This window comes from Peromyscus californicus, unplaced genomic scaffold, assembly GCF_007827085.1.
Source record: "Peromyscus californicus insignis strain IS unplaced genomic scaffold, ASM782708v3 Scaffold_3__1_contigs__length_106647218, whole genome shotgun sequence".
Classification (NCBI taxonomy): Eukaryota; Metazoa; Chordata; class Mammalia; order Rodentia; family Cricetidae; genus Peromyscus; species Peromyscus californicus.
This window is the reverse complement of record NW_026294551.1, coordinates 6074854-6098945: the sequence shown is the minus strand read 5'-3', so window position 1 is coordinate 6098945 and position 24092 is coordinate 6074854. Positions and strand designations below refer to the sequence as shown.

At 53.9% G+C, this 24092-nt stretch overlaps 2 protein-coding genes and 1 long non-coding RNA gene across 3 annotated transcripts in view; 1 reads left to right on the top strand and 2 right to left on the bottom strand.

Annotated features, from left to right (window-relative positions):
• Nucleotides 1-1200: 1200 nt before the first annotated feature.
• Foxj1 (forkhead box J1) lies at nucleotides 1201-5880 on the bottom strand. Its single transcript, XM_052755755.1, has 3 exons — nucleotides 5750-5880; nucleotides 4591-5256; nucleotides 1201-2978 (listed from the first exon to the last, which is right to left on the bottom strand). The coding sequence occupies exons 2-3, from the start codon at nucleotides 5086-5088 to the stop codon at nucleotides 2211-2213; spliced, it is 1266 nt and encodes a 421-aa protein (XP_052611715.1). The 5' UTR covers nucleotides 5089-5256; nucleotides 5750-5880; the 3' UTR covers nucleotides 1201-2210.
• A 1055-nt stretch (nucleotides 5881-6935) lies between these two features.
• Nucleotides 6936-24092, bottom strand: part of Rnf157 (ring finger protein 157) — a 74636-nt gene continuing 57479 nt past the window's right edge. The window contains exons 13-20 of the mRNA XM_052756209.1: nucleotides 21221-21459; nucleotides 20534-20642; nucleotides 18535-18646; nucleotides 18051-18220; nucleotides 17745-17810; nucleotides 16694-16742; nucleotides 15021-15131; nucleotides 6936-9595 (exon numbers count right to left, since the gene is read on the bottom strand). Coding sequence (XP_052612169.1) covers nucleotides 9471-9595; nucleotides 15021-15131; nucleotides 16694-16742; nucleotides 17745-17810; nucleotides 18051-18220; nucleotides 18535-18646; nucleotides 20534-20642; nucleotides 21221-21459 — 981 coding nt within the window. The 3' untranslated portion in view covers nucleotides 6936-9470. The remainder of the gene's footprint in view (nucleotides 9596-15020; nucleotides 15132-16693; nucleotides 16743-17744; nucleotides 17811-18050; nucleotides 18221-18534; nucleotides 18647-20533; nucleotides 20643-21220; nucleotides 21460-24092) is intronic.
• LOC128121262 (uncharacterized) lies at nucleotides 11170-14522 on the top strand. Its single transcript, XR_008222132.1, has 2 exons — nucleotides 11170-12739; nucleotides 12771-14522. It is a non-coding gene; the product is annotated as an uncharacterized LOC128121262 (long non-coding RNA).

Sequence of the window (24092 nt, the reverse complement as noted above, 5' to 3'; positions counted from 1 at the left end):
CCCAGACATTGCCTCTCTTTTCAGGATAGGCCTGGGGCAGGCAGTAACTCGCCTTACTGTCAACCCAGGGTGTGCCCACCTTGGCCAGGGCAGAGTGCTGATCCTAGAGGCTAATGGAGAAGGCGGGAGCTGTCTTTGTTCTTTTAGTGCTGTGGTCTGTGGAGAGGAAGGGGGGTGGGGTAGGTGATGGAGAGAGGCAGAGGGAGGTGTGGAGCAGAGGCTTTGAGGGGGGGCCCTCTGTGTGCTGGGTGAAGGGAATGGGTTTTGTGAGGCCCCAGCCTGCCTGGCCTGCTGTGTGTGAGCCCTTCTGGAATATTTGGAGTAATTAGCAAATGAAAGCAGCATGTTATGCAGGGGAATGCCAGGCCGGCCTCCCGCCAAACTCAGGGACTGAGGGACAAGGGAAAAAGGGTTGAGGGGAAAGAGGGGTCCATGGAGGCTGGACAGGACTGCTCTGGACAGCACTAGATGATGTTGTTCTGTGTGTATGTGTTCCTGAGTGTGCGCCTGTGTTGTGCACCTGTGTGTGAGACCGATCTCACAGGGAGGGGCTGAGCACAAGGTGCTATGTAGGGATGGGGATTGAAAGGGACGCACACACTCTGTGCCTCAGTTTACCCATCAGAACTCTGGTAGCCTGGACCTTCACAGTTGGGGTGGGAGGCACAAGTCCCAGCACTAAGGTGGCCTCCTGCCTCCCCAAGCCAGGCTGGGTCTGGTAAACACGCATCAGAGTGGGCTGTGGGGCTCTGGGGCTCCTCTGACCTCACACCCTGTCCCTCCAGGAAAGGGCTAAGGGAGGGTTTGCTGGAAGGAGTCCTGGGACTCGGGGAGGCAAGCCTGGGCAGGCCCTCATGGTGGGGGATGGCTTGAGCCGGGGCACACTGGCCTTTGTGAGTCCTTGAGGTGAGGTGGGGCCAACCTCCTCTCTGTCTTTTGTTCCTCTGGGCCCCAACTCTCCCATTGTGCAGATGGAGGTACTGAGGTGTGGGATGCGAGAGCTCCTGAGAGAGCCACCCCTTGGCCCTTTACTCCCTGGGGACCTAGGTTGAGAGGAGACCTCCTACAAACCCTCTCTGTCCCATTTTCCTGTTGACACCGAAAAGAAGTACATCAACCCCTCCCCCCACACCACACACACACCAGTGCTACCACATTTGGCTCTTGCCTTTCCCAAAGAAAGCTGGAATGATGTCCATGTTCAAATTTTAAAATTTTTATTTTGAAAAAAAAATTTATTGTAAAGAACTTTACATGAAAAAGGTTAAATTGCCCCACGTGGAGGGTGGATATGGATCCCAGCTCCAGGGGTCAGGGTGGAGCAAGACCTGGTCCCCCCAATGCAGACAGGGCATAGGGGCTGTCCCCTTCCTGGTCCCAATGGTCCCAGCAAGCTGGGCATCCCCCCCAGTTAAGTCTTCGCTATAACTATACTCACTATATTAGTCTCTCCCCCCCACCTAGCAGCTTGGCTGCCCCTGCCCCCACCACCCCGAACCCCAACTTCCTGTTGCTCTCAGCCTCAAGTCAGGCTCAAAGGTTTGCAGGCCCCTCTCTGCCAGTGACGGGCCAGGGAAAAGGCCCCAGAGGCCATAAAGACCATCTTGCCCCGCCTCGCCGCCCCCTCTCTGTTTCTGCGGCCTCTCCCTTCCTTCCTTCCCAGTCTCCTGCCACGACTCTCCTACCCAAGGCTGCCCGGGCCCCTGGGGAAGCTCTGCCGGGAGGGGCCTCCAGGGGGTTAATTTGCTGTCATCTAATTAGCATTTGTTGTACCTGGGAACTTTCTCTGGGTAGAGACCCGGGGAAGCAGCAGGAATGGGTGAGATGATGCAGAGCTTTGAGGAGAGCCCTGTTCAGTTCCTCCCCGGCCTGGCAGGACCCCTCCAGGCTTCAGCTCTCACAGTGCAGAGGCCAGGGGCATGCCTTTGCCAGTTCTTGGGCTTGGGGGAACATGGGTCAATGAAACACTGTGTGTATGGGGATTGCTGAGGAGGGGAGGCAGCAGTTTGGGTCCTGGGCTCCCAGTTCCCAGTCTTCTGGGCTTGGACATGAGGACATCCCCAGCTGGCAGCAATGTGGCCTCACGGAGCCAGCCTTCAGAGACCTGGCCCAGTCCCTGCCTGGGTGCTGAGATGTCCACGGGCCTGTCTTGGGAGGCAGTTCTGGGCCCGACTTGGGCACTGTCCGGAGATGGGGTGGGGCCTGACCTCTTACAAGAAGGCACCCACACTGGCCCAGTCCTGCAGGTCAGCGGCCAGGGTGGCATCCCCTGCTTCAAAGAGTGGCTCTGGGGGCAGGCAGCCACTGCCGCTCTCATCCCAGGGATGCTGGAGGAAGGACGTGGCCAGGAAGGTCTCATCGAAGTCCAGGCTGTCGGCAGCCTGCCCCGCTGGAGGGCCCCAGGTAGCAGGGCAATCGATGTGGCGGCCATGGACAGTAAGGTCCACATCTCCGTGTGAGGCGGGGCTCAGCGGGGGGCTTAGCTCCAAGGCCTCCAGGGAGCTCAGCTCTTCACCCAGAGTGCCAGCCTCGAAGATGGCCTCCCAGTCAAAGTTGCCTTTGAGGGGTTCCAGCTCACCCTGCTCCTCCTGGGTCAGCAGCAATGTGCTAGGAGGCCTCAGGACCTTGGCCACCCTCTTGGGCAGCGGCTGCTTTCGCTTATGCCCCAGCCTGCCCTCTCCGGTGCCCCAGCCCCCCTCCCCTGTGGCCTCCTCGAACTCCCGCAACAGCTGCTGGGCCTCCGTGTTCACGGTCAGAGGCCCACCCCAGGGGGCAGAGCTGGGCTCCTGTGAGGCCTGGCGGGCGAAGGCTGGGTGGATGTGGACTGGGGGCAGCCTCCGCTTCTTGAAGGCCCCACTGAGCAGGCGCTCTGCGTACTGGGGGTCGATGCGCCAGAAGCCCCCCTTGCCGGGCTCGTCCTTTTCTCGAGGCACTTTGATGAAGCATTTGTTCAGGGACAGGTTGTGGCGGATGGAATTCTGGGTACAGCGAGAGAACAAGAGAAAAGCCCAGGGGGCGTCAGGGGGGTCAGGGGAAGAGCAGTGGAGTGGCCCAGGGTGCTCCTGCCTGCTCCCCGCATCTTTCCTCTGACTGGGGAGGGATGGATCAACCCGGTGCCCTGACCAGGCAGCTGTAGCTCTGGGACTCTGGGACACCAGCCACAGGGCATGAGGAGCCCGAGTGCGGTGGGGTGGGGTGGGGGGGCTGGCTTTTGTTCTCTGTTGCTGGGATATCTGCCTGCTCAGTCATCCGAGCTCTGAGTGCCACCCCCTGTCATCCTCCCTCCCTTACCCTGTTGCCTGCAGGTCCTGGCCAAAGCCCTCAGCTCCCCCACGGCCTGGACTGCCATCTCCCTCTGCCTGGCTGGTTCCCTCTGTTTGTGAAGTGGGTGGGTTAAGGGAGGGGGCTGGGTGACGATGGATTGTGTGTGTGTGTGTGTGTGTGTGTGTGTGAGATTAGTGACTCCTTGTTTGTTGAGCCAGCTGCTGGCCTAGGCCTTCGCCCCCCACGGCCTTCTCTTCCCACCCAAACCTCAGTTGATTATTACCCAGTCAAGTGCAGAAGGCTCATTCCTGGGGCCTGTGTTGGCACAGGCCTTGAGTAAGGAGAGGATGGGGATCTTCTGACCCAGTGTTAGGGCCATTTGGAACAGCTCAGGATTGCGATCCTGCACCCTGCCTCCTTGGGTACTTCGGAGAAGACTGGGCAACCTTAGGCCTCTGTCTCCACCACCTGGACCCTGACATTGGAAGATGTTCAAAGCAATGTCTGCTCGACCTCATCTTGCCTTGTTCATGTTTGGCTGCTTAGTTCTGTTCATGCTGGTGTCCAGGGGCCCAGGCTAGGCTAGCAAGGCAGGTAGGTAGGTGGACAGTGAGTGCCCCTTTGGCCAGCAAGGCTGGGATGTTTACATGGCAGACTGGGCCCATTGGCTGCTCTGCGCCAGGTTCCAGAGACTTGGAACCCGAAGCCCTTACAGCAGCAGCGCCCCTGTGGAAAGCACCTGGCTCAGGTAATTGCCCCCCAAGGGAGGCTGGCTGGGGGGTGGGGGTGGAGGCAGGAAACTGGGGAGGAGTCCAGGTGGGAGGCTGGGTCAGTAGCTTTAGGATGACCTCATGACCCCTCCACCTGGACAACTAGTCTTCACATCCATACTGCTCATTTCTGCCCTACTGTCTAGACCGTATGCCGAAGGCAGGGTACAGAACCTGGCAGGAAGGCCACCTGGGTTCCATTTTGAGTCCAGTTCTGACAAACTATCCTTGGGCAGAAGAGTGTCTGGGAATTCTGGGACATGGGACAAGAATGTTCCTTATAGCATCATCCTCATAGGAGGCTACACTGGGCTACAGGATGAATGAATATGTCCTACTGGTACCTCTTCTCCTAAAACCTCAACGTCTGCACCCCAAAGCCCTGGCTCCAAAAGGAGCGAGTGTTTCTGGAACTTGACAGGGGCCCTCTCATGAGAGGCCCAAGCTCAAAGCTAGGTGCCTCCTTGGCCTTATAGATCTGGTATGTGAATCTGGCCAAGTGCCAGAGCAGGGAGTGAGGAGGGAGTGGCCGCCACCCACACCTCTTCTCCCCTACCTGCCAGGTGGGATCCGCATGGCGAAAGTAACAGAAGTTGTCCGTGATCCACTTGTAGATGGCCGACAGCGTGATCTTGGTGGCCTTGCTGGCCTGCATGGCCATGCAGATGAGAGTGGCATACGAGTACGGTGGCTTCACATGCGGGTTGGTGGCATAGTCCACGTCGTCGGGGGGCGGGGCCTGCAGCCCCGGGGGCGCGCTTCGAGATGTGCATGACGACGTGGGCTTGCCGGGTGTGTGTGGCTGCCCAAGGCAGGCGGGGTCTGCCGCCAGGGGTGACCCGGGTGCTACCGAGCCCGGCACTTGGTAGTAGCCGTGGGGGTCGGTGCCCCCCGGGGGCAGAGTGGGGGCCTTGGCGTTGAGAATGGAGAATTCCTGCAGCCACTGCAGGCTGGTCAGGCTGTCATCCAGGGCGTCCGGCTCCTCCATGCCGCCCTCGGGCCCGGCCTCCTCCCCGGGCCCTGCTCCGCAGAGGCGCAGCCAGTTCTCCGCCATGTCTGCGGGGTCTCTCCGAGGGGGCGGTCAACATCCACGGGCTGAGCCGGGTGGCCCGCCGCGCTCTCCGGCCCGCAGGTACCCGAGGCTCCAGTTACACAGTCTCCAGAACACTCACTTCCATTCCGCGACCCGGGGGGTCGCCTCCTCCGAATACGAATGTGGGGCCTGCGGGAGCAACACGGAGCTGAGCGCTCTTCCCCTACCCCGAGTCAAAGGGTGCGCCTTGGGAGGGAACCCCTCACATTCATCCTCAAGGCCTGTGGCGAGGTCAGGAAAGCACAGAGCCGGGTCTGACCCCTTTTCTCCACCTCTCTCCATCTGCCCTTCGAGGATCCATTGGCCATAACGAGGGAAGATGGTAGGGAGGCCCAATCTAACTTTCTCCCAAAGAGTGGGAAACTGGGATCACTCCCCAGTAGTCCAGGAGGGCAGTACGACGCGGCTAGGGCAGGGGAGGTCGTCTGATCTTTGGAAAGGGTATTAGGATGAGGGTCCGGGGAAAGGAAGGACACAGGACCGAATTACGGAGAGGCAGGAAGCGATCTCCCCTAAAGTCGCTGGCCCCACCACTTCCGTGGGCGACCGATGGAATGGCCAGCCAGCAGATCCCGACGCCCTCCCGTTCCGTGGCCCGCAGCCCTCCCTCCCTGTCCCTTACCTGGCTCAGAGCGCAGCCCGGCCAGAGGAAGGTTCTGGAAGAAGTTCCTCCCGCCTCCCGCGGCTCTCTGTCCCCAGCTCGAGGGCTCTGCTGGTGCCCCTCCTCGCCCCCCCCTCGCCCGACGGCGCTTCTCTGAGCGCCGACGGCCCGGGGACCGGCATTAAGTAGACGCTCGGAAGGCTTCTCCTGCTGCCATGGCGACGCTCCGCCCCTATAAACAGCTTCCGCTGCGGTCATTGGCCAACGTGTCTCCAAGGAGACCGCGGGCCCTTGCTGCTCCTCTGGCGGCAACTCTCTGGAACTCCCTCGTTCTGCCGCCCTCTCCCGCGCCACCCAGCCCCCTACCCGCCACCGCGCCCGGGTTCTGCGCATTCCCGCCCGAGAGCCCCGCGCTGGGTCGCACGGTGGGTGCTCGGCTCCCGCCCGAGGCCCCGGGAACCCCTCCCCCACGCGTCGGGTATGACCGCTGCGGGAACCGAGCCCCGGATTCTGGAGACCAAGTCTCGGGGAACCATGCCCTTGGAGTCTTTCCCCTCTCTGGTCTGCCAGTGGCCTTTGTTTGGTTTCTGAGGCCTTCCCCTGGTCCCCGAGTGTCTTCTCTGGTGCCCGCAGGCAAGTGTGACTCTCTGATGCCACCTGCCGCTTAGACCCGCAGAAACGGCCACACAGCTCGCAGACATACCGAGGCGGGTAGGGTAACCCAGCGTCTCCCGGTAAGCAGCTCGCCCACTCACCCTGCTCAAGTTCCCAGAAGCTGGCTGGCATTCCAGGGGCATCGGCCGAGGTGCCTCTCCTCCCAGACAGCCGAGGAAGCGGAGCCAGTGGGTAACAACAGGAGAGACACGGCCTGTCAGACCCTCTCAGAGCGGTCATTTGTTCTGCTGATCTAGCCAGGAACTGGTTAAGTGTTAGGACTCTGGGCCCTCGCCTTCCCTGCTGCCACCAGCTCTGCGGTCCTTTAATTATTGAGGAGCTGCAGGATTGGAAGTTCTCCGGTTTAAGGCGACTGCAGGGGCAGATGGGGCTCGGCTAGGAATGGAGCTGGGCGGGTGGCCTTGTATCCAGATCATGCAGAAATCTGTCTGGAACCCAAGAGCTGCCTCACCCATTCCTCCACCTCCAGATCCTCGAGTAAAAATGCTGAAGAGTGCCCGAACCACTCTGACAGAAACATTCACAAACGAACTCACTTTGTAGTTAACAGCTCCCCTTCCCTTGTAAACAGCTTTATTCACTTTTAGGAATCATGCAGCAATCCATAAATATTGCATCTTGATGTCCCCACTGTAGTGTGCCAACAAGTGTACTCCAGGGAATGTGAAGGGTACACAGACGGCACAAACACACACACACACACACACACACACACACACACACACAAACTTGCACACACCAGGTGTGCAGCCCCTAAAACAAAGTGAGCAACCAGCACGCCAACACCAGGTAGACAGGACTAGCTCCCCAGTGAGATGGCTTAGTGTTTGGGTCCAGGAGATGCCGCAGGGGTAGAAACTCTAGGGGGATGAAATTAGGTAAAACAAGAAGGCTCTCAGAGGAAACCGAGGTCACTACAGTACCCAGAGCATGGAAGAGGCCGTGGTAGTGTGGGGAGGAGCCAGAGGCCCTCCAGGAGAAGGTGCCCCGCCCTACCCTTGGACAAATCCTGACAAGGAGACTGTTGTGTGTGTGGCATCTGATGGAGATCCACCCCTGTGGATGGGCTATTTCTGCTTGCCAAGAACTAAAAGTACAGAGTGTGGGGTCAGGGACAGCAAGGCACAGCAATGGGTGCTCTAACCTAGGTACTGGGTTATGTGGCTTAGGCCAACTGAGCACTCGCTGTGAGGAAAGGGGGAAGGGCTGATCAGAATGGCTTTCTTTCTTTTTTTTTTCTTTTTTTTTTTTTGAGGGTTCCTGACCACTGTGGCTACTGTTTACCTGAATCTCCTTCATCTCAGCTAGCTCCTTCCTCCTTCCAGGTCACACCACACTGTGAATACTGCTTACCTACTGCCTGCCAGGGGAGGAGGTGGGTCTGTGTGCCAGGGGAGGAGGAGGTGGGTCTGTGTGCCACCACCCCAGGCTAAGAGACCTCCCTGGTGCTTTTGCTTCATCGAGGAAGTGTGGTTATTGCTCAGCTTATACTGGTGTAAACCGTAAGTGTGAAAGGGACCGTCAGAATGCTGGGGGGAGGAAAGACCATCAAGTGGGCTTGAAATGGCAGAGTCCACAGGGTGTTCAGAAAGGGTGCACATGGGGTCTCAAACTCGGTCGATCACACCTCAGGCACAACAGCAGACTCCCTCTAGGAGTGCAGTTTCCACATTCCTGGCCTCTGCAACCACACAAAAGGTACAGAGGAGAGCTGTATAGTGGTGCAGGCCTGTAATCCTAATGCTTGTGCAGTACAGGCAGAAAAATCAGAAGTTCAAGGTCATCCCCGGTTGCATACCAAGTTTGAGACCAAACTCTCCACCCCACCCTCAGAGTCCTGGGCACTGGTGTTTTCTGGAAAGCTTTTGTAGGACCTCACTTGCAAAGTCTGAAGCTCCTCATATCTCTCACCCTCATAAGTAACTGTTTCTAATCTTGATCCCAAACCATCTCGCGTTTCACTGAAAAACTACCTTTTCCAAAAGCCAGTAGACAGGCATCTACTGGAGGAGCCACGAGAAATCCATCGAGCTGAAAAAGGTGGGACACCCAACAATTTCCTGCCAGCTTGCGGCCATGACTTTGTGGGAGTGCTGAATGGGTGGCATCTCTAAGCACTGGTGAGCCCATGGAGAGGCTGCCCCTCTCATCTGTCAGATCTGAAAGGCAGGGGAGGGACACACTAGGGTAGGGAGGTCTTCTAATCCTTGGTCCCCAGGTGACCCTGCAGCTGGCCGCAGCCTCCCTACTTCCCGTGGTGAGCCTGTGCACCAGTTTGAGAACCATGGGTCCACACTCTTAGCTTCGTTTCTCAACTATTAAGAGAGGGTAGAGAAAGGGCAGTCGGGTTTGAGACTCCCTCTCAATGGCTGTAGTGAAGATGAGCAATGGGAACGGTCAGCCCTAGCACTGTACACAGGGGTGGCTCAGCAGGCCCTCCTGACTGCACCTGAGGAGGACAAGGCCTTGCAAGGGTGACGATCCTAGCTGGGGGCACAAGAGGCACAGGAGACCAGCTCTGTTAGCAGATCTGGCTTTCAACCAACCTTTTGGCTGCCACTTAGCCATCTCCCTTAGCCTTGAGAAAGGAACACCTGGTGCTCTGGAAGGCCAGAGTGCGGGATGCCTCCCTCACATAGCTAACCCCGGCCACTTCAAGTTAGGTTTCTAATTGGTCATGAGGTGCCAGAAACCAGAATCTGTCCATGGGAGTCTGTAACCAAGTTACCAAAACTCCCCAGTCTTCTTGGTCTCTCCTCAGATGAGAAAAGGCTAAAGAAACAACCAGGCCTGGCCCTCAGTCAACTGGCCCACTGGGCTTGGCTGCTGCATGACAGTTCACTGAGCAGGATCAGCCCACACGGAGGAAGGCTTCAGGTTCTTTCTGAGAGGGTAAGGATCATGGCTACAGGAGATAAGGTGGGCAGAGGGCTGTGCTCCACACCCTGCCTCCATGTGAGTATAAAGTCCACATGTCTTGTTGAAGATGCCCAGAGGGCCTGTGGTCCAGTGAGAACAGATGGAATGCAAGGACAGGAGGAGAGCCCAGGTCCAGGTGCAGGTGCCCTCAGACAGCCAAAGGATCCCATACACAAGGCCTGTTCTCTTCAGGGTCCTCCGGGCTGCTAGATGAGAAGTGCCGGCACTGGGTATTGTGACGGTTGACTATGTTATCATCATGCTGCCACGTACCTGGAGAGGAAAATCAAAGGTTATGGGAGCCATACCTTAGACCAAGTCTACATGGTGTCTCCAGCAGGGCAGCACAGGAGTCAATACAGAATCTAGCAGGATGTGTGTGACCTGAAACTCCTGAGTGTGTGAGCGGGCCACTCACGAATGGAAGAGTAGGGAGAAGTAGGTGCTGACATGTTCCAGGGCTGCTCCTCTCTAACTAGTCATTGCCTGTGACCTTGGACAGAAGGACACTGCAGATGTTCTTGCTCATGAACTTACCTAGCATCCATTCTGCATGTTAAGTACTTGGTCCTAGACTTTGCCTATGTTACGAGGCTGAGCCAAGCTGCTTCCTCCATGGAAGGCAGATGTGCAAAGAGCACGCTTCTCCTGACCTCCAGCCTGTGTCTGCTGTGGGGCCAGGGGGTAGGAAGGGGCTGGCAGTACAGCAGACCAGGGAAGGGAAGCCTTGGGTGGGACAAAGTGTGGTGTTCAGAGCCCTCCCTCTATACTTCTGCTTCTCGTCTCTTCCTCATCTGAGGATCTGGGGTTCCAGGATGCTGTTCATCACATATACCTCTCTCCCAAGCCCTGGCTGCCTCTGTGCTCAAAGTAGAAAACTCATCCCTGCGACCTCTCGGCTTCATGCTCTGATGCAACCTACCAACACCTGTACTTGCTCTTCCTACTCACATCCACATCTGCATGGCACCTACCTGGGCCTCGTCCCTAATTCATAGGTATCAGTGGTCTGATCTTTGGCAGGCCACCTTCCTTAGGGTCTTGGCTTTCTCCTGTGTCCAACTAGGTGAGTGTGGCCCTCACAAGTTTGCTGTGAGGCCCGCATGAGGCCACATGTAAGTACGTCAGCAGCATACCTGACTCAGAAATGTGCTGTGACCAGTCCCCTGACAGCTTGGTTTGGAGGACCCTCATGTATTCCCTGGGTCCCTCTGGCTGTCGTCCAAGCTGGCAAGTTAGCTCCCTGTTTCATCCTCTCTAGAAGAGCTAGTGTGTTCTTTATACAGTGACAGGCAGGGCCTTACACTTTCCAGGCACCATGGTATATACACTTTTGCACTCTGGAGCTCAGAAAGGTATGTGGCCATAGGAGTGGGGTGGGGTGGGGCTTTTCCCGTATGTGAGGTCAGCTAACTCTACAGTGTTGTCCTGAGACCAGCTTACAAATGGCTCGTCAGCCTCAGGCTCAGCAGGCTGAAGACACGAAGCCCTTGAATGGCATACATGCTAAGGTGAAGTAGGTATCAACTGCTTATTCTCATAAATGTCTGGTGTGGAATCTCTCCCGAGGCTAGAGTAACAGTCCACAGTGGAGACCCAGGAAAGCAGGGGAACAGGGTCTTTCACACCTAAACTGCCCATGGGCTCTTTGCTCCTTGGAGCATGGGTCAAAGGTGCTTCTTCCCCTTGGCAGGCGGCACTCTGAGTGGAGGGGAGAGTATCAAGAAAAAGGATGTTCAGTTAGGAACCCCAGATAAAATGAGTGGTTTGTTCAATTATATAATTTGGTAGATGTCATACCTATTCCTCAATGTTTATGGGGCAGGACTCCGGAGCTGCGGCTGTTCAGTAGGAGAGACCAAAAGCAAATGGTAAACAAGAGAAAAGACACACACGCACACACAAGTAAAACAGCAGCAGCCACATCACCAGCACCATGGTCACTGCTGCCAGCATCCATGACACTGGGTCTGAGGCTGTCCTGACCAAATCCACAGGCGTCCTTATGCAACATCTGCTACCCTAGGGCTGCAGACTGTCCCTTGTAGAGCAGGCTAGGGTGCAGAAGGGCCTTGTGCAGTGAAGGGATACGGTGAGAGAATGAGGTGTCCTTTGCCCTGGAGGCCCTGCTGCTGTTACCTCTGCCTCTCTACAGCCCACTCAGAGGACAGCCTGGACACAGCTTGGAGACCCGAACTCCCTGCGGGGGGCGGGGGCGGGGAGAAACAGTGGTGCTTTCCATTTGTTCCCTTTTGGAGAATCAGAAATGAGAGGAGGAAGAGACCTCCAGAGGCTGGCAGACTTAGGGACACTTGGCATGGCTCTCTGTGTCCCTACTAACGTGCTGATTAAATTTAAGGGCTGTTTCCTCTCAGAGCCTGCTACTGCAAACATTCCCTAAGCATCTCTTTTAAAGACAGGATCTCACTTTGTAGCCCTTGCTGGCCTGGAACTTGACATATAGACGAGGCTAACCTCAAACTCATAGAAAATCTGCCTGCCTCTGCCTCCTGAGTGCTGGGACGAAAGGTGTGCATGACCACATCTTAATTTTACATCATGAGGCTTGAAGAGAGGAGTAACTTGAATTTCAGGTCTGTATATATATTTTTAGATTTTCTGCATAGGCCTACTCCTGTATTACTCAGTCACGTAAAAACTGTTTGTATTTTCACTAAAAACCCGTTAGCTCTTCCTTTTCCATCACATATATTACCCAGAGCCTTCTAAGAATGTCCAACCCCCCCCCATCAGTCTCCGTCACCCATGTAACACCCTTAGAAGCCACATTGACTTCGCATGGTCATGCAGCTCCTATCATAGCCCCCTTTCAACCTTCAGGAGCACTTTCAGAATGTACTGAACTCTAACATGAGGGGCCAGAAACTACCCTCTGTCTTGGGGCCTTTGAAGGCCTGGAAGCTTCTTAGGGGAGAAGAGCTGCAATGTATGGCGCCCTCTAAGGCCCTCCCAACCCTGGTGAGGATAGCTTTCTTAGCGGAGTGTGACACACATGATCCAGGGAAGCACCCTCCACCCTTCTTGGCCTTCCCCTGACTTATGCTCTCCACATGTCCCATGACGGGGTGGCACCTATTTAAAGAGGGACACAGACTCAGGCAGGGCAGGGTCTGTGGGAAGTGACCCTTCTGGGGAAAAGAGCATTCAAGAATAGTGAGGAGCAAGCCAGCCTGTGGCTCTCAGGGTGGGATGAGAGTTCACAAACCGCTGAGTGTGAAAGGTAGTTAGTCCGGGAACCCACACGCACACTCTCCTGGCACTGACCAGGAGATACCTCAGAGTAGCCAGGCACCTCTGCTATCAGTGTGGTTCTGGCAGAAGCACAAAGGGACACATCTCGTCCCTTCAAGGGCCCTTGGGCTACAGGGGCTCTTCCTAAGGATCTGTATACACTAAGTGATGTTTACACCCCAGTCTCTCCTGACAGGTGACTGATTCCATGTTTGGCCAAACTGAGAACCCCATTTCACCTCAAAAAGGCTGGTTCTTGACATTACCAGAAGAAACCCATGGCTGTTTGCTTCCTTTTTGGACTCTTCTGTCCCCATACTGCACCCCTCCCCATAAATGAAGACGCATTGACAAGCAAGTTGTTGGGAGGGAGGCTTGGAGAGGAGGAAGCAGAAAGAGCAAGCTTGGTCTCCATGGCACCGTGGGCTCCAACAGTGGCAGTGGCTGCCCTTCTGCCGAAAGCAGGGCTCAGTGTAGAAGCCCTTGTGGAGAGGCTGGCCAGCAGAAAGCCACCACAGACACAGGCAAAGCTAGGTACAGGTACCATCCTCACCCTATGAACAACCAAGAATGCCTATCCCATAGTCCTTGCCACAGAAGCATGCCTGTCTTTATTGAACAGAAATGCATATATTCCCACACATTCTTTTCCTCAAACTCTTTAGTGTACTGAACATAGGCCCTTGCCAATTAGGAACTGGAAGCTTGTCTAGAGCCCTGAGCGAGAGCCCTTCGAGTGCACACACCAGTAAGCTTGCTGTCGGGCTGAGCAGAGGCAGGACAGTGCTGGCACAGAGTGAACATGAACTTTCACACAAGTCAGAGAACATGAATGAGTTAAAAAATGAGCAAACCGGACAGACAGGCCTACATCTGGCATAAAGACATGGAACACAAATGGACAGATGGAAGCAAGGCCAGGCGTGGGAAGGCAGGGGTGAGCGTGCCTGGTCTCCAGCAGCTCCAGTCCAGGCTTAACTGGGCAGGAGGTGGCCGTATGGATCAATGTCCTCCGCCATGCGCGGGCGGGAAGGGAGTGTGCCTGGGGCCTGTGCGGGAGAAGCAAATGATTTGATGCTGTCTCTCAGGTCTCCCTGAAGGCTGGGACCTGGGCAGTATCTTCAGGACAAACTAAACAGAGAACAACTGAAAGGCTGGAGAAAGTTTCTCCTGAGCAGCTGGCTTCCCTTGCCACAGGCTTGCGTGGGCCGGGGCCTGCTGGGACCGTACCTGGCACAGGCTGAAGGAGCGTGGCAGCCACAGGAGGGAGGGCCTGCGGCTTAACACCTTCAGCTACTTCGCTCAGCGAGTAAAGCACTGGACCCAGGAGTGGCTGTTCTGAAGCTGAGGCAGGTCTTCACCGGGCGACAATCACAAAGGGCGGTGTGAAGGGAGTCTCTGTGCTGAAGCCAGGAGGGACATCCGGCCCAGGCAAGACACTTACTTAGCAAGTGGGTTTTGATGCTACTGAATGGGCACACTGAGGCCAGCACTCAATTGTGGTTTGTTTTATTTTTGGTTTTCAAGATGGTTTCTCTGTGGTAGCTCTGGCTGTGCTGGATCTTGGTCTGTAGACCAGGCTGGCCTCCAACTCAGAGAGCAACCTCCTTCTTCCTCCCAAGTGCTAGGGTTAAAGGCATGCACCACTGCCGCCCGGCTTAATTTTACTATTTTTTTGGGGCGGGGGGGGGGGGGGGGGGACTAGGTCTTGCAATTGAGCTCCTGGTCTGTAGCTTGCAGTGATCCAGCTGCCTCTGTTTCCCAAGTCTGGGATTATAGGAGTGTGCTAGTGTGACTGGCCTTGAATAATTAACATGGCTGCTTTGCAGATTCAGTTTGAAGTCATGAGGAGAAACAAGGGCATGCTGAGAAGTTGGGGCCTCAGAGAACCAAGTATCCCTGCCCTCTGGCTTCTCATTTGGGATTCAAGGCTTACATGTGTGATCACTGTAGACCTAAAGCTCACTGGATCAGAAAGCCATTCATTGGCCTGCAAGATCTTTTAGATTTCTTTGTGATCCTCAAACATATGTCCCTTGAAGAGCTATGGTTTCCATTCTAAAAGCGCCGTCCTCCCTTCCAAGGCCTCCATGGGGAGGTGTCTGACTGCTCAGACTTCCTGAGGATGAACACACAAGACCATCCACTTGCTGTGGGGTCTGTAAGACTGTGCTGGAAGTGTCCGACCAAACAGTAAGGTGTGGGCGGAGATTCTGGCCTGTTTCCTTATCCGGACACTGTCAGAGCAGGAGCTGCTCTGTGTAAAGCCCAAGGCTTCCTGGGGCCTCTGCTTCCTCTCAGCAGCTGGGCTCCAGCACCTAAGCACACCCTGGCCTTCCTAGCCACAACTGCTGCACAGGCTGTAGGTAGGTGCACCATGGGGAGAGCAGGGGAAGAGCAGAGGGATGTCTCCCATCAAGTTCATGTTCAGCAGACTGCCACTCACCGGGTAAGCAGACCTCAGAGCACAGCTTATTGTCCAGTGCTTTCACGCTTGCGATGTCAAAGTCATTGTTATTGTCACACTCCATGCCTAGAAATGCGCATGTCCTCTGGCCTGTAACGGAGTTAATGCAGTTAGACAAGGGCTGGCTATGTTTTCTCTACTTTGCTGTCCTTAAAATAAAAGTCTTAAGGATGGAGACGAAAAGAAAAAAATCAAATCATGTGTTAAAAAAAAGACAATAAATCAAGTGAGTAAAGAGTGGACAAAAGAACCGAGTTGTGTGGGCATGTCCGGGTTCTCGCATCACCCTGGCTCACTGACTCCTTACTCGGCCCCTTTCTAGTTGCTGCCCTCTGATAAGTCTGATCCCTGCAGAGTGCTGCCAGACACAATCAGACAGACCGCTGTGGAGGACAGCTGCACCCAGGCCAGCCAGTGACACTATGGCCGGCAGAAGCAGGAGACAGCCATGAGACAGTACCCTGTTCAGGCCTGTGGCTCTCAGGCACAGTGGGGTATGCTTATGACCAAAGGTTCTGCAGAATCATACGCAGAAAACAAGTCATGGCCTTGGTTCCATAATTTTGCACATTGCATCAGAATGTCTGTTCACAAAATTATGTTTTACTCTCAGGAGACTGAAGTTGTTCTTTGAGGATGTTTTCAAGCAACTGTTGGGAAGACTGCAGTCACGTGAGAAAGCTGGGAAAGTTGAAGTGGTTTTTCCTTTCGAGTTCCCCCATTCTTTCTCAGTGAAGGGAGAGGAGGAGAGCCCTCCATGTAAACTATGAAGACCCGGGTGGCAACAACCTGACCACCCTGTGCTTCTTAGAAGACAATGTTCTTTGGGGAAACCATCACTCAGGGTGACTGGCTTGGGCTCTGAAATGATCTTTAGAGGCAGTGAAGCTTCAAGCCCTGGGCAGATATGCAGGGATAAGGAGGCCAGCCTTGAGACTCCTATCTTTTAGCCTCTTGCCAGTGGGGCTGTCACGTCCACATGCACCCCGACACCCCTGAAGCAACGGCCAGCCTAAAGCAGAAGCAACTAGGAGGACACCTGCTGGAGCAACTGCATCCAGGCCATGGCACACATGCCCGGGGGCAGAGGGAGGGCGTCCGGCTTCTGGGACAGGCATGGTGACTTCTCTAACCACTGCCCCCCACTTCCCCTTCCCTGCCCCGCAGGGCATTCCTTCTTCTCCAGTCTCACTGGAAACAAAACTCCGTTAACTGAAGACCAAACCAAAGGTTCCAGTGATGTCTAGGCGAGCCCAGCAGGGATGCCCATGCTTCCCAGCCACACCCTCTTAGATGTTCTGGACCAGCTACTAGAGTCCTGCCTCTCATGGGGAAGAGACCATGCTGCTCCACTTGGGGGCCCAGGGCAGCCCAAGAGCTCAGCTAGAGAGCTGCCACAGGAGGCAGGTGTGGGTACAAAAAGAGACAGTGTCTTCTGCAGCTTTCCCCCGATCCCATGGATTCTGAGTCCCAGGAGAAGCTGGGAATGTCACGAAGGTCACTGATAGCCTGTTTGCCTGACATGCCATCGAGAAAACCAGCCCACAGCCACATAGCTAAGCACTGCCACTGAGTCACAGTCGTTCCCCTTTCTTTACCCCTCAGCAATACCCAAGGAGACAACATGAGAAAGCAAGGACCGAGTCTTTTACCGTCTTCCTGCACGGGTGGTCTATCCTCTTCCTCTATGATATCATTTCCCTAGGACAGAAGGAAAGCCCTGTGAGTCTCCCAAAAGGCAGAGGAGCCAAGTCAAGACAAGACAAATCATGCCTGTAGTAGTTATTTCCATGGTCTGCATCCATGCACATACTTCCCACCATGGCCAGGGGACGCCTGGTCAGCTGCAGGTATATGCTTAGAATGGGTGGTTAGGAATGTCCTCACTACAGCTTACCTGACACCAAAGTAGAAGTAAGAGTTAAATGAAAAAGCACATCAAAGTCAGGTATGGGCAATGCCTGTAAGCCCACAACTTGGAGGGCAGAGGCAGGAAGGTCACCTGTAAGCGTGACCTGTAAGGCCAGCTTAGTCTATCATAGCAAAGTCTAGGCCAGCCTAAATTCTTAGTGGGTATACATAGTTAAGCCCTGTCTCAAACCAGCAAACGAGACAAAATATAAAAGCAAACCATGAGATCATAAAGCTTTCAGAAACTCTTTAGGGGCCAAGTACTACCCAAATGTCCTGAAAGGACCTCTCTCAACAAAAGTGAGCCCTGGACCGCACGGGGATGGGTGCACAGCACACTCAGGGTGTCGTCACTCACAGCTGTAATTCTGTCTGCTTCTGCACAGGGCTCCTGAATGCGGTGTGGAGCCCATTAGATCCAAGAAGTCTCACTCGGGACAAGCATCTGTGTGTCCTGTGGGGAGCACCTGAGACCCCGTGACCCCAGTAAACAGACTAACTGCATGACAGCAGGCACATTCCTGAGGTCTGTCAGGGTCTGGTATGGGAAGCTTCTGCTTGAACTCACTCCCTGTGGATCATGCTAGAACCAGTGTCTCCTGGTAACAGGACAGTGCACCAGGTCAGAGTTCGAGGCTACTCTTACTACCCACACTCCCCTTCTAAATGATCTAGACATGCCACCCAGGAAAGCTTCTCCAGCATTCCTCTGCTTCAGCCGTTCCCAGCCAACACCAACAGTTAAAGAAACTGGCTGTGGGAAAGGCTGCTGCTGTCTGCCATCTAGGTTACCTCTGCATCCTGTTCTCCAGCTGCAAGGCCAGCAAAATTGCTGTCTGGGGACTCTGCTGGTGTCCCCTGTAAAAGAGCAACAAACCCCAAGGGTACGGTCATCGCAGGCTCTCCAGTTAAGCTCTTATGACAGCAAACCCAAGGCCAAGCTTTCCTCAGCACAGTCTATGGCTTATAGAAGCCAGATCTAAGGGAGTGCCATGCTCCCTGCCAGCACGCCGGCCAGCACCAGGACATTTATGAAGCTGCCTGGAACCCATGTGTGAAGCAGAGAGCAAGGCAGATCGGGGCACTTCCTTCCCTTACCTCTCCCTCTGAGGGAGCCCTGCTGGCAGCTAATGGTGAGGGCAGGGCCTCTCCCTCTTCTTCTGTGCCAGGGGCAATGTAGGAGCCAGACATGGAGGACACTGTGTCAGTGCTGATCTGGGAGGATGCCATGGACATGACTGACTGAGCCAGGCTGCTGCTAGCAGGGTCTGTGGAGACAGAAGTCAGGGGAGAGGGGCGGGACCGGGATTACTAAGGAGCAGTGCTCACTTCCTGCACTAGGCCACAAAGGCTGCATATTGCCCTCTCCAAAAAAGGATTAGACTGAAGGTCTTCCAAGATTCTGCTCCAGCTGTGACAGAGTAGAGGAGCCTCACCATGCAGGAAGGTGAGTGAGAGCCCTCCCTCCCCAGTGTGGGACCTAGTTAGTGACCAGCTTTGCTGTCCCATCCCCAAGACAGTCACAGCACAGCTGCGGACCAGTGAGGGAGGCACATGCAGCCTCTCCTGACCCCTCAGGTACCTTCTGGGGAGGAGATGGTAGAAGAGAGCGGAGTCCCTGTGCAAGACGACTGGTCAATAGCCCCTGAAGACGACAGGGTAAGGTTCTCACTCTCTGGAGTCACATCACGTCCCTGGGGGAGGGATACAATGGGACATGAAACCAGCGCAAACCCAGCATATGGGCAGGAGGGTAAGGGCAGAGCTGGGTAGGGACGCAGAGGAAACAGACACCAGGAAGGACACAGTGACAGGAGAGGCGGTGCTGGCTTCTGTCAGCACTCTTTTTCAGTCAGGGCCTGGAGTGACTTTGTCCCAGGGGAGTGCACACTTCAGTCAGCACCTGCCTGAGGCCCAGCATCTGGTGGAGCACACAAAAGCTGCAGCTCCAATGACACAGATGACCCAGCAGCTGTCACGGGGGACATCCTGGGATTATGACCAGCTTTCCTTTAGAAGGGAAAGAACATGAAACCAGCAGGACTCTCACTGCCTTCAGGACCCCTCCATAGGTAAGTCAGAGCTCCTGCTCAGCAGATCTGAAACCAACTCCACCTCTGCTTTCAGCCCACCAATGCCCTGGGCACAGCCTTGCCATCCTGGCTAGACAGAAAGGTGCAAGGATGGCTCTCCAGGTCCAGGCAGGCTTCTTTCATCTTAGCTCAGGCCTACACTACTGAGGCTTTTCCTGGCTCTGCTGGCCTCCGACATGTGACTATCAGAAGCCTTTGCAAGACAGCTCTCACTGTATCTCTTGGCCTGCTCCAAGCTTCCTCTGAGTGTTTCCTCCCTTCCTTGTCAAGCTGGGCGGTGGTGGCGCGCGCCTTTAATCCCAGCACTCGGAAGGCAGAGCCAGGCGGATCTCTGTGAGTTCGAGGCCAGCCTGGGCTACCAAGTGAGTTCCAGGAAAGGCGCAAAGCTACACAGAGAAACCCTGTCTCGAAAAACCAAACCAAAACAAAACAAAAAAAAAAAAAAAAAAAAAAAAAAAACTGTCAAGGTCCAGCCAAATGCTACCCTCCACAACAGTTTTTCTGATGTCCTCCACTAAAGGAAACCGCACATTACGCTGCATGGTACTTCATGGTTTCTTCTGAGGACTCTGTCTGCCCCCCTCTCTTGAGATAGCCTCAATAGCAGGCTGGCACTTAACTTGATATGTAGTTCGGGCTGGCCTCAAACTTGTGACCCCTGCTTTAGCCTCCAGTGCTAGGACTACAGGCAACCCGTAATCCTACTTAGCATGTGGGAGGTGAGGCAGGAGGATCTGGAATTCAAGGTCATCTTCAGCAATACAGTGAATTCATGGCAAGCCTGAACTACGTGAGACCCTAAGTCAACCACCCTGCCATGTATTCCCTCAAGAAGTACTCACTGGGCAGCAACAATGAACAAATGCTCTCTCAACTAGACATGAACTCCTGAGGATGGAACACTTTCCCATCTCTGAAGGCCTTTGGGACCCAGTTTGCTGCCCTGGACAGTGCAGGGCTCATAAGGTCTCTCAGTTCTAGACCAGGTCTGTGTGAGGGGTGTACAAGGTGGAAAGTTCTAGTCCTTACTGCTGTCCCATCCTGCCCTGCACACCTCCCAGCACATTTCCACTGCCTTCTTGTGTCAGACCCTCCTAGATGTCCACACAGCTCTTTTCCTCTGTGGGTCCCTGCTCCTGGACCGATGCTGAAATTGGCTGCTGCAGTCCTAACTTCAAGGGTCCCCTCCACACGGCCATCTAGTCCACCGTCGCTCCACTTCCCAGCATGTCAGGTCACAAGGACAGGGCCTTTTATGGTTTCCTCTCTGCTGTCACCTCAGTCTGTGAGATGGGGCCAGGAGCTAACAGGCTGCAGACACAGGGGAACTTGCGGATCTCAGGAAACCTCTGCAGCCAGCACCTTGTAAGGTGCTGGAAGGCCTAGTGAACTGTTAAAAGCGGGAGGACCAACGAGCCGTGCAGGCAGACGCCTGGTGCCAGTGCCGGGGGGGGGGGGGGGGGGGGGGGGGGGGGGGGAGCCAGTCACCTCTTCAGGATGCTGGGCTGACAGCCTCGGAGAGAGCTGAGTCTCTGACTCACTGCAAGAGTGCTCATCTTCCTCTTCATGTAGCACAGAAGAATTCTGGGAAACGGATCTGGAAAAGCGCAGAGAAAAAGCAGCTGAATGCACTGTCCACTCAGGAGATCAGTGCTGGCCTGACCTCTCCTTGCTCAGGCCGCACAGGGGAGCACTGGAGGAGCCAGGCCAGCTCTCAGGAGCAGGCAAGAGGTGTACTGCAGCGGGACAGAGACTCCTCTGCTCTAGCTCCTCAACTTTGAGAAAAACACTAGCAACCCCCTCGCCCGTTTCAATTCCTTGATCTGTGAGATATCCTCCTTTGCCACAGAAACTGTGTTATGCTTGTGTCCTATGGATTTAAATGATCAGGACATAGGACCCTTCAGTTTCTCTGACTCCAGATTAAACCAGGGCCCCAAGGGATTCTGTCTATAATACAATGTCCTTTCCCTATACATCACTTTCCTCACCACCACCCACACCCTGCCAAAGAACGTGCGACCCTGAACAGACACTTAATTCTGTCTCTGGGGAAAACTGCCCAGGCCTCCTGTGAGTGAGCAGCACTGGGGACCGGGAGAGCTGGACCCAGGCTGTGACTGACAATGCTGAGGAGGCAAAGATGGGGAACAGTGGTGGGCATCAACTACTTACTTGGACATACTCTTTTTGAGTTTGAGTCCTTGGTTGCTGCAATCAGACAGGCGGTCAAGAGGGGACAGTGTCCTTACGGGGGGCAGATGGCCATCACTGCCATATGATGGTAGCATTCCTGAGAGGTGGCCATCTCCAAGGACATGAAGTGGAGGAACTGCTGGGGATGGAGTGAGGGGCCCATTGAGGGCCTCCAGGAGAGACACCACTTCGTAGCCTGGTGGAATATTCTCTGAGGACTACAAGAATCAGAGATAGGCCAAAAATTAGGTACTTTTTGTATTAGGGTATGATCATGCTTCCTACTGGTCATTAAAAGATGAGTTCTGTTTTTAGACATCTGCTCTGGTAAGAAAAGCTTTGGTTAAACATAAAGAAGGTAAAGTGTTGAAGAGCCACAGGTCCTAAGTAATTCTTCACAAAGTCTATCTTTCTGATGGTAATAGAAACAAATGCTCACTACAGGAAACTTGTAAAATACATCAAAGATGAAAAAAAATTATCAATAACCAAATCACCCAAAGTAACTTTTGGTGGCAATCTAGTGTATTTTTCTAATTATTCTATTTCTATTGTTTATGATTTATTGCTAATCTATCAATGACAGTTCTAGGGGTTGGAGAGACGGCTCAGTAGTAAAGGGCACTTGCTGCTCTTGCAGAGGACCTGAGCTCAGATCCCAGCACCCACATCAGTAGCTCACAATCATCTGTGACTCCAGCTCCAGGGCCCTAATGCTGCCTTCTGACCTCCAAGGGCATCTGCACTCACATGTGCACGCGTGCGTGCGCGCACACACGCACACACACACACACACACACACACACACACACACACACACACACACACACACATATACATAAATAAAATAAAAAAAAATTCTGAATCTTGCTTATTTAATTAAACAAATATTCCCCCTTCCTTTCTTTTTTGGTTTTTCAAGACAGGGTTTCTGTGTGCAGCCCTGGCTGTCCAGGAACTCACTCTAGTCCAGGCTGGCCTCAAACTCAGAGATCTGCCTGCCTCTGCTGGGATTATAGGTGTATACCACCATGGCCCAGTTCCTTTTTTCTTAAGACAGGTTTTCATGAAGCCCAGTATAACCCCAAACTCACTATGTCCTCCTACCTCCATCTTCCAAGTGCTGGGATTACAGGCACACACCGGTACTCCCAAGCTTCCCCTCTAGCTGGAAACTTGTGATTCATCCCTGCAGAGACACTGTAAGTTTCCTGACTGCCTGGGCTGGGTGCAGCGTGTTCAACATGTCCGACTGTAACAGCACTCCAAGGAACATCCTTGTACACAAATATTTTGTCAGGTCGAGGGGTGGCTCAGTGGTAGGATGCTTGCCTAGCCCATGAGGTCACGGGTTCCATCCTAGGTGTCACCAGCACAACAAACCCCTTCTCTCTCCAGTTGCTTTCTCAGTATTAAGTCACAACTCACTGTGTATAAAGGTTTTTCATTTTTTGAAGAGCTTAACTAATTTTTTCTGTGTGTGTGTATCCATACGTGTGTGGGTATGTGCTCTGAATCCACATGTAGAGGCTAGAGGAGGATGCCAGATGTCTTCCTTTGTCTCTTTCCACCTCGTATTTGGAGACAGTCTCACTAGCCCTGAGGCTTACCATTTGGTAGGTTCTCTGACTAGTGGGCTCTCAGGATGCACCTGTCTCTGCCCCAAGGTACTGGCGTTAGAGCTGTGCACATGAGACCGTGCGCAGCCTTTATGTGGGTGCTGACATCTGCATTAAGTCCTCTTGCTTTCACAGTAAACTCTCTTACCACTGAGCCATCTCTTGCGCCATAAATGTTTCTCAGGCTCTTTATATAGAAAGCTGGTTTATTTTCTCAAGGGCTTATTTAGTCACCCTCCTAACAAGCAATAGAGAACATTCAATTTGGTTTTGGGTGGGGTTTTTTTTTTTTGGGAGGGGCTCCTAGAATGGGTATCTTTAATTTTTTTTTTAATTTGGAAGATGAAAAATGGTATCTCATTTTAATTTGCATGACACTGATTTTTTTTTTTTTTTGGAGCTGAGGACCAAACCCAGAGCCTTGCGCTTGCTAGGCAAGTGCTCTACCACTGAGCTAAATCCCCAACCCCATGACACTGATTTTTAATGTGGCCGAACCTTTTTGTTCTTTTGTGGCACTGAAGTCAGGGCTGGTACAGTACTAACGCTAGACTGAGCTGCGTCCTCAGCCCTTGCTCTCCTCACTAGGCAGCCCCACATGGGCCCTAGTTGAACACTCTACATTCCTGTCATGAGAACTTTGTGTTTTATGTAGGGACCCAGTGCCTTCAGTTACCCACTACTTCATTCTGATGGGCTACAGTGAAGACAGTACTTTTCTTCTGATATGTGTGCTATTAAAGTTTCTTTAAAAAATTTGTTTGCAGCCGGGTGGTGGTGGCTCACACCTTTTTTTTTTTTTTTTTTTTTTTTTTTTTTTGGTTTTTTCGAGACAGGGTTTCTCTGTGTAGCTTTGCGCCTTTCCTGGAACTCACTTGGTAGCCCAGGCTGGCCTCGAACTCACAGAGATCCGCCTGGCTCTGCCTCCCGAGTGCTGGGATTAAAGGCGTGCGCCACCACCGCCCGGCTCGGCTCACACCTTTAATCCCAGCACTCGGGAGGCAGAGTCAGGTGGATCTCTGTGAGTTCGAGGCCAGCCTGGTCTACAGGGCGAGATCCAGAACTGGCACCAAAACTACACAGAGAAACCCTGTCTCGAAAAAAACAAACAAACAAACAAAAATTTGTTTGTTTTAAACTTTGGTTACCTTTTAGAATCTGAATTTTTCAACTTTTCTTTCTTTAAATAAAAAAAAATTGTTGATGTGTATGAGTATTTCCCTGCATATATG

Excerpts from the sequence above, each read along its gene's own strand:
- Foxj1 (XM_052755755.1), bottom strand. The coding sequence starts at position 5,088 with ATGGCGGAGAACTGGCTGCGCCTCTGCGGAGCAGGGCCCGGGGAGGAG. Across the intron at positions 2,979-4,590 it reads ATGCGGATCCCACCTGGCAG|AATTCCATCCGCCACAACCT; the intron begins GTAGGGGAGAAG and ends CGCTGTACCCAG.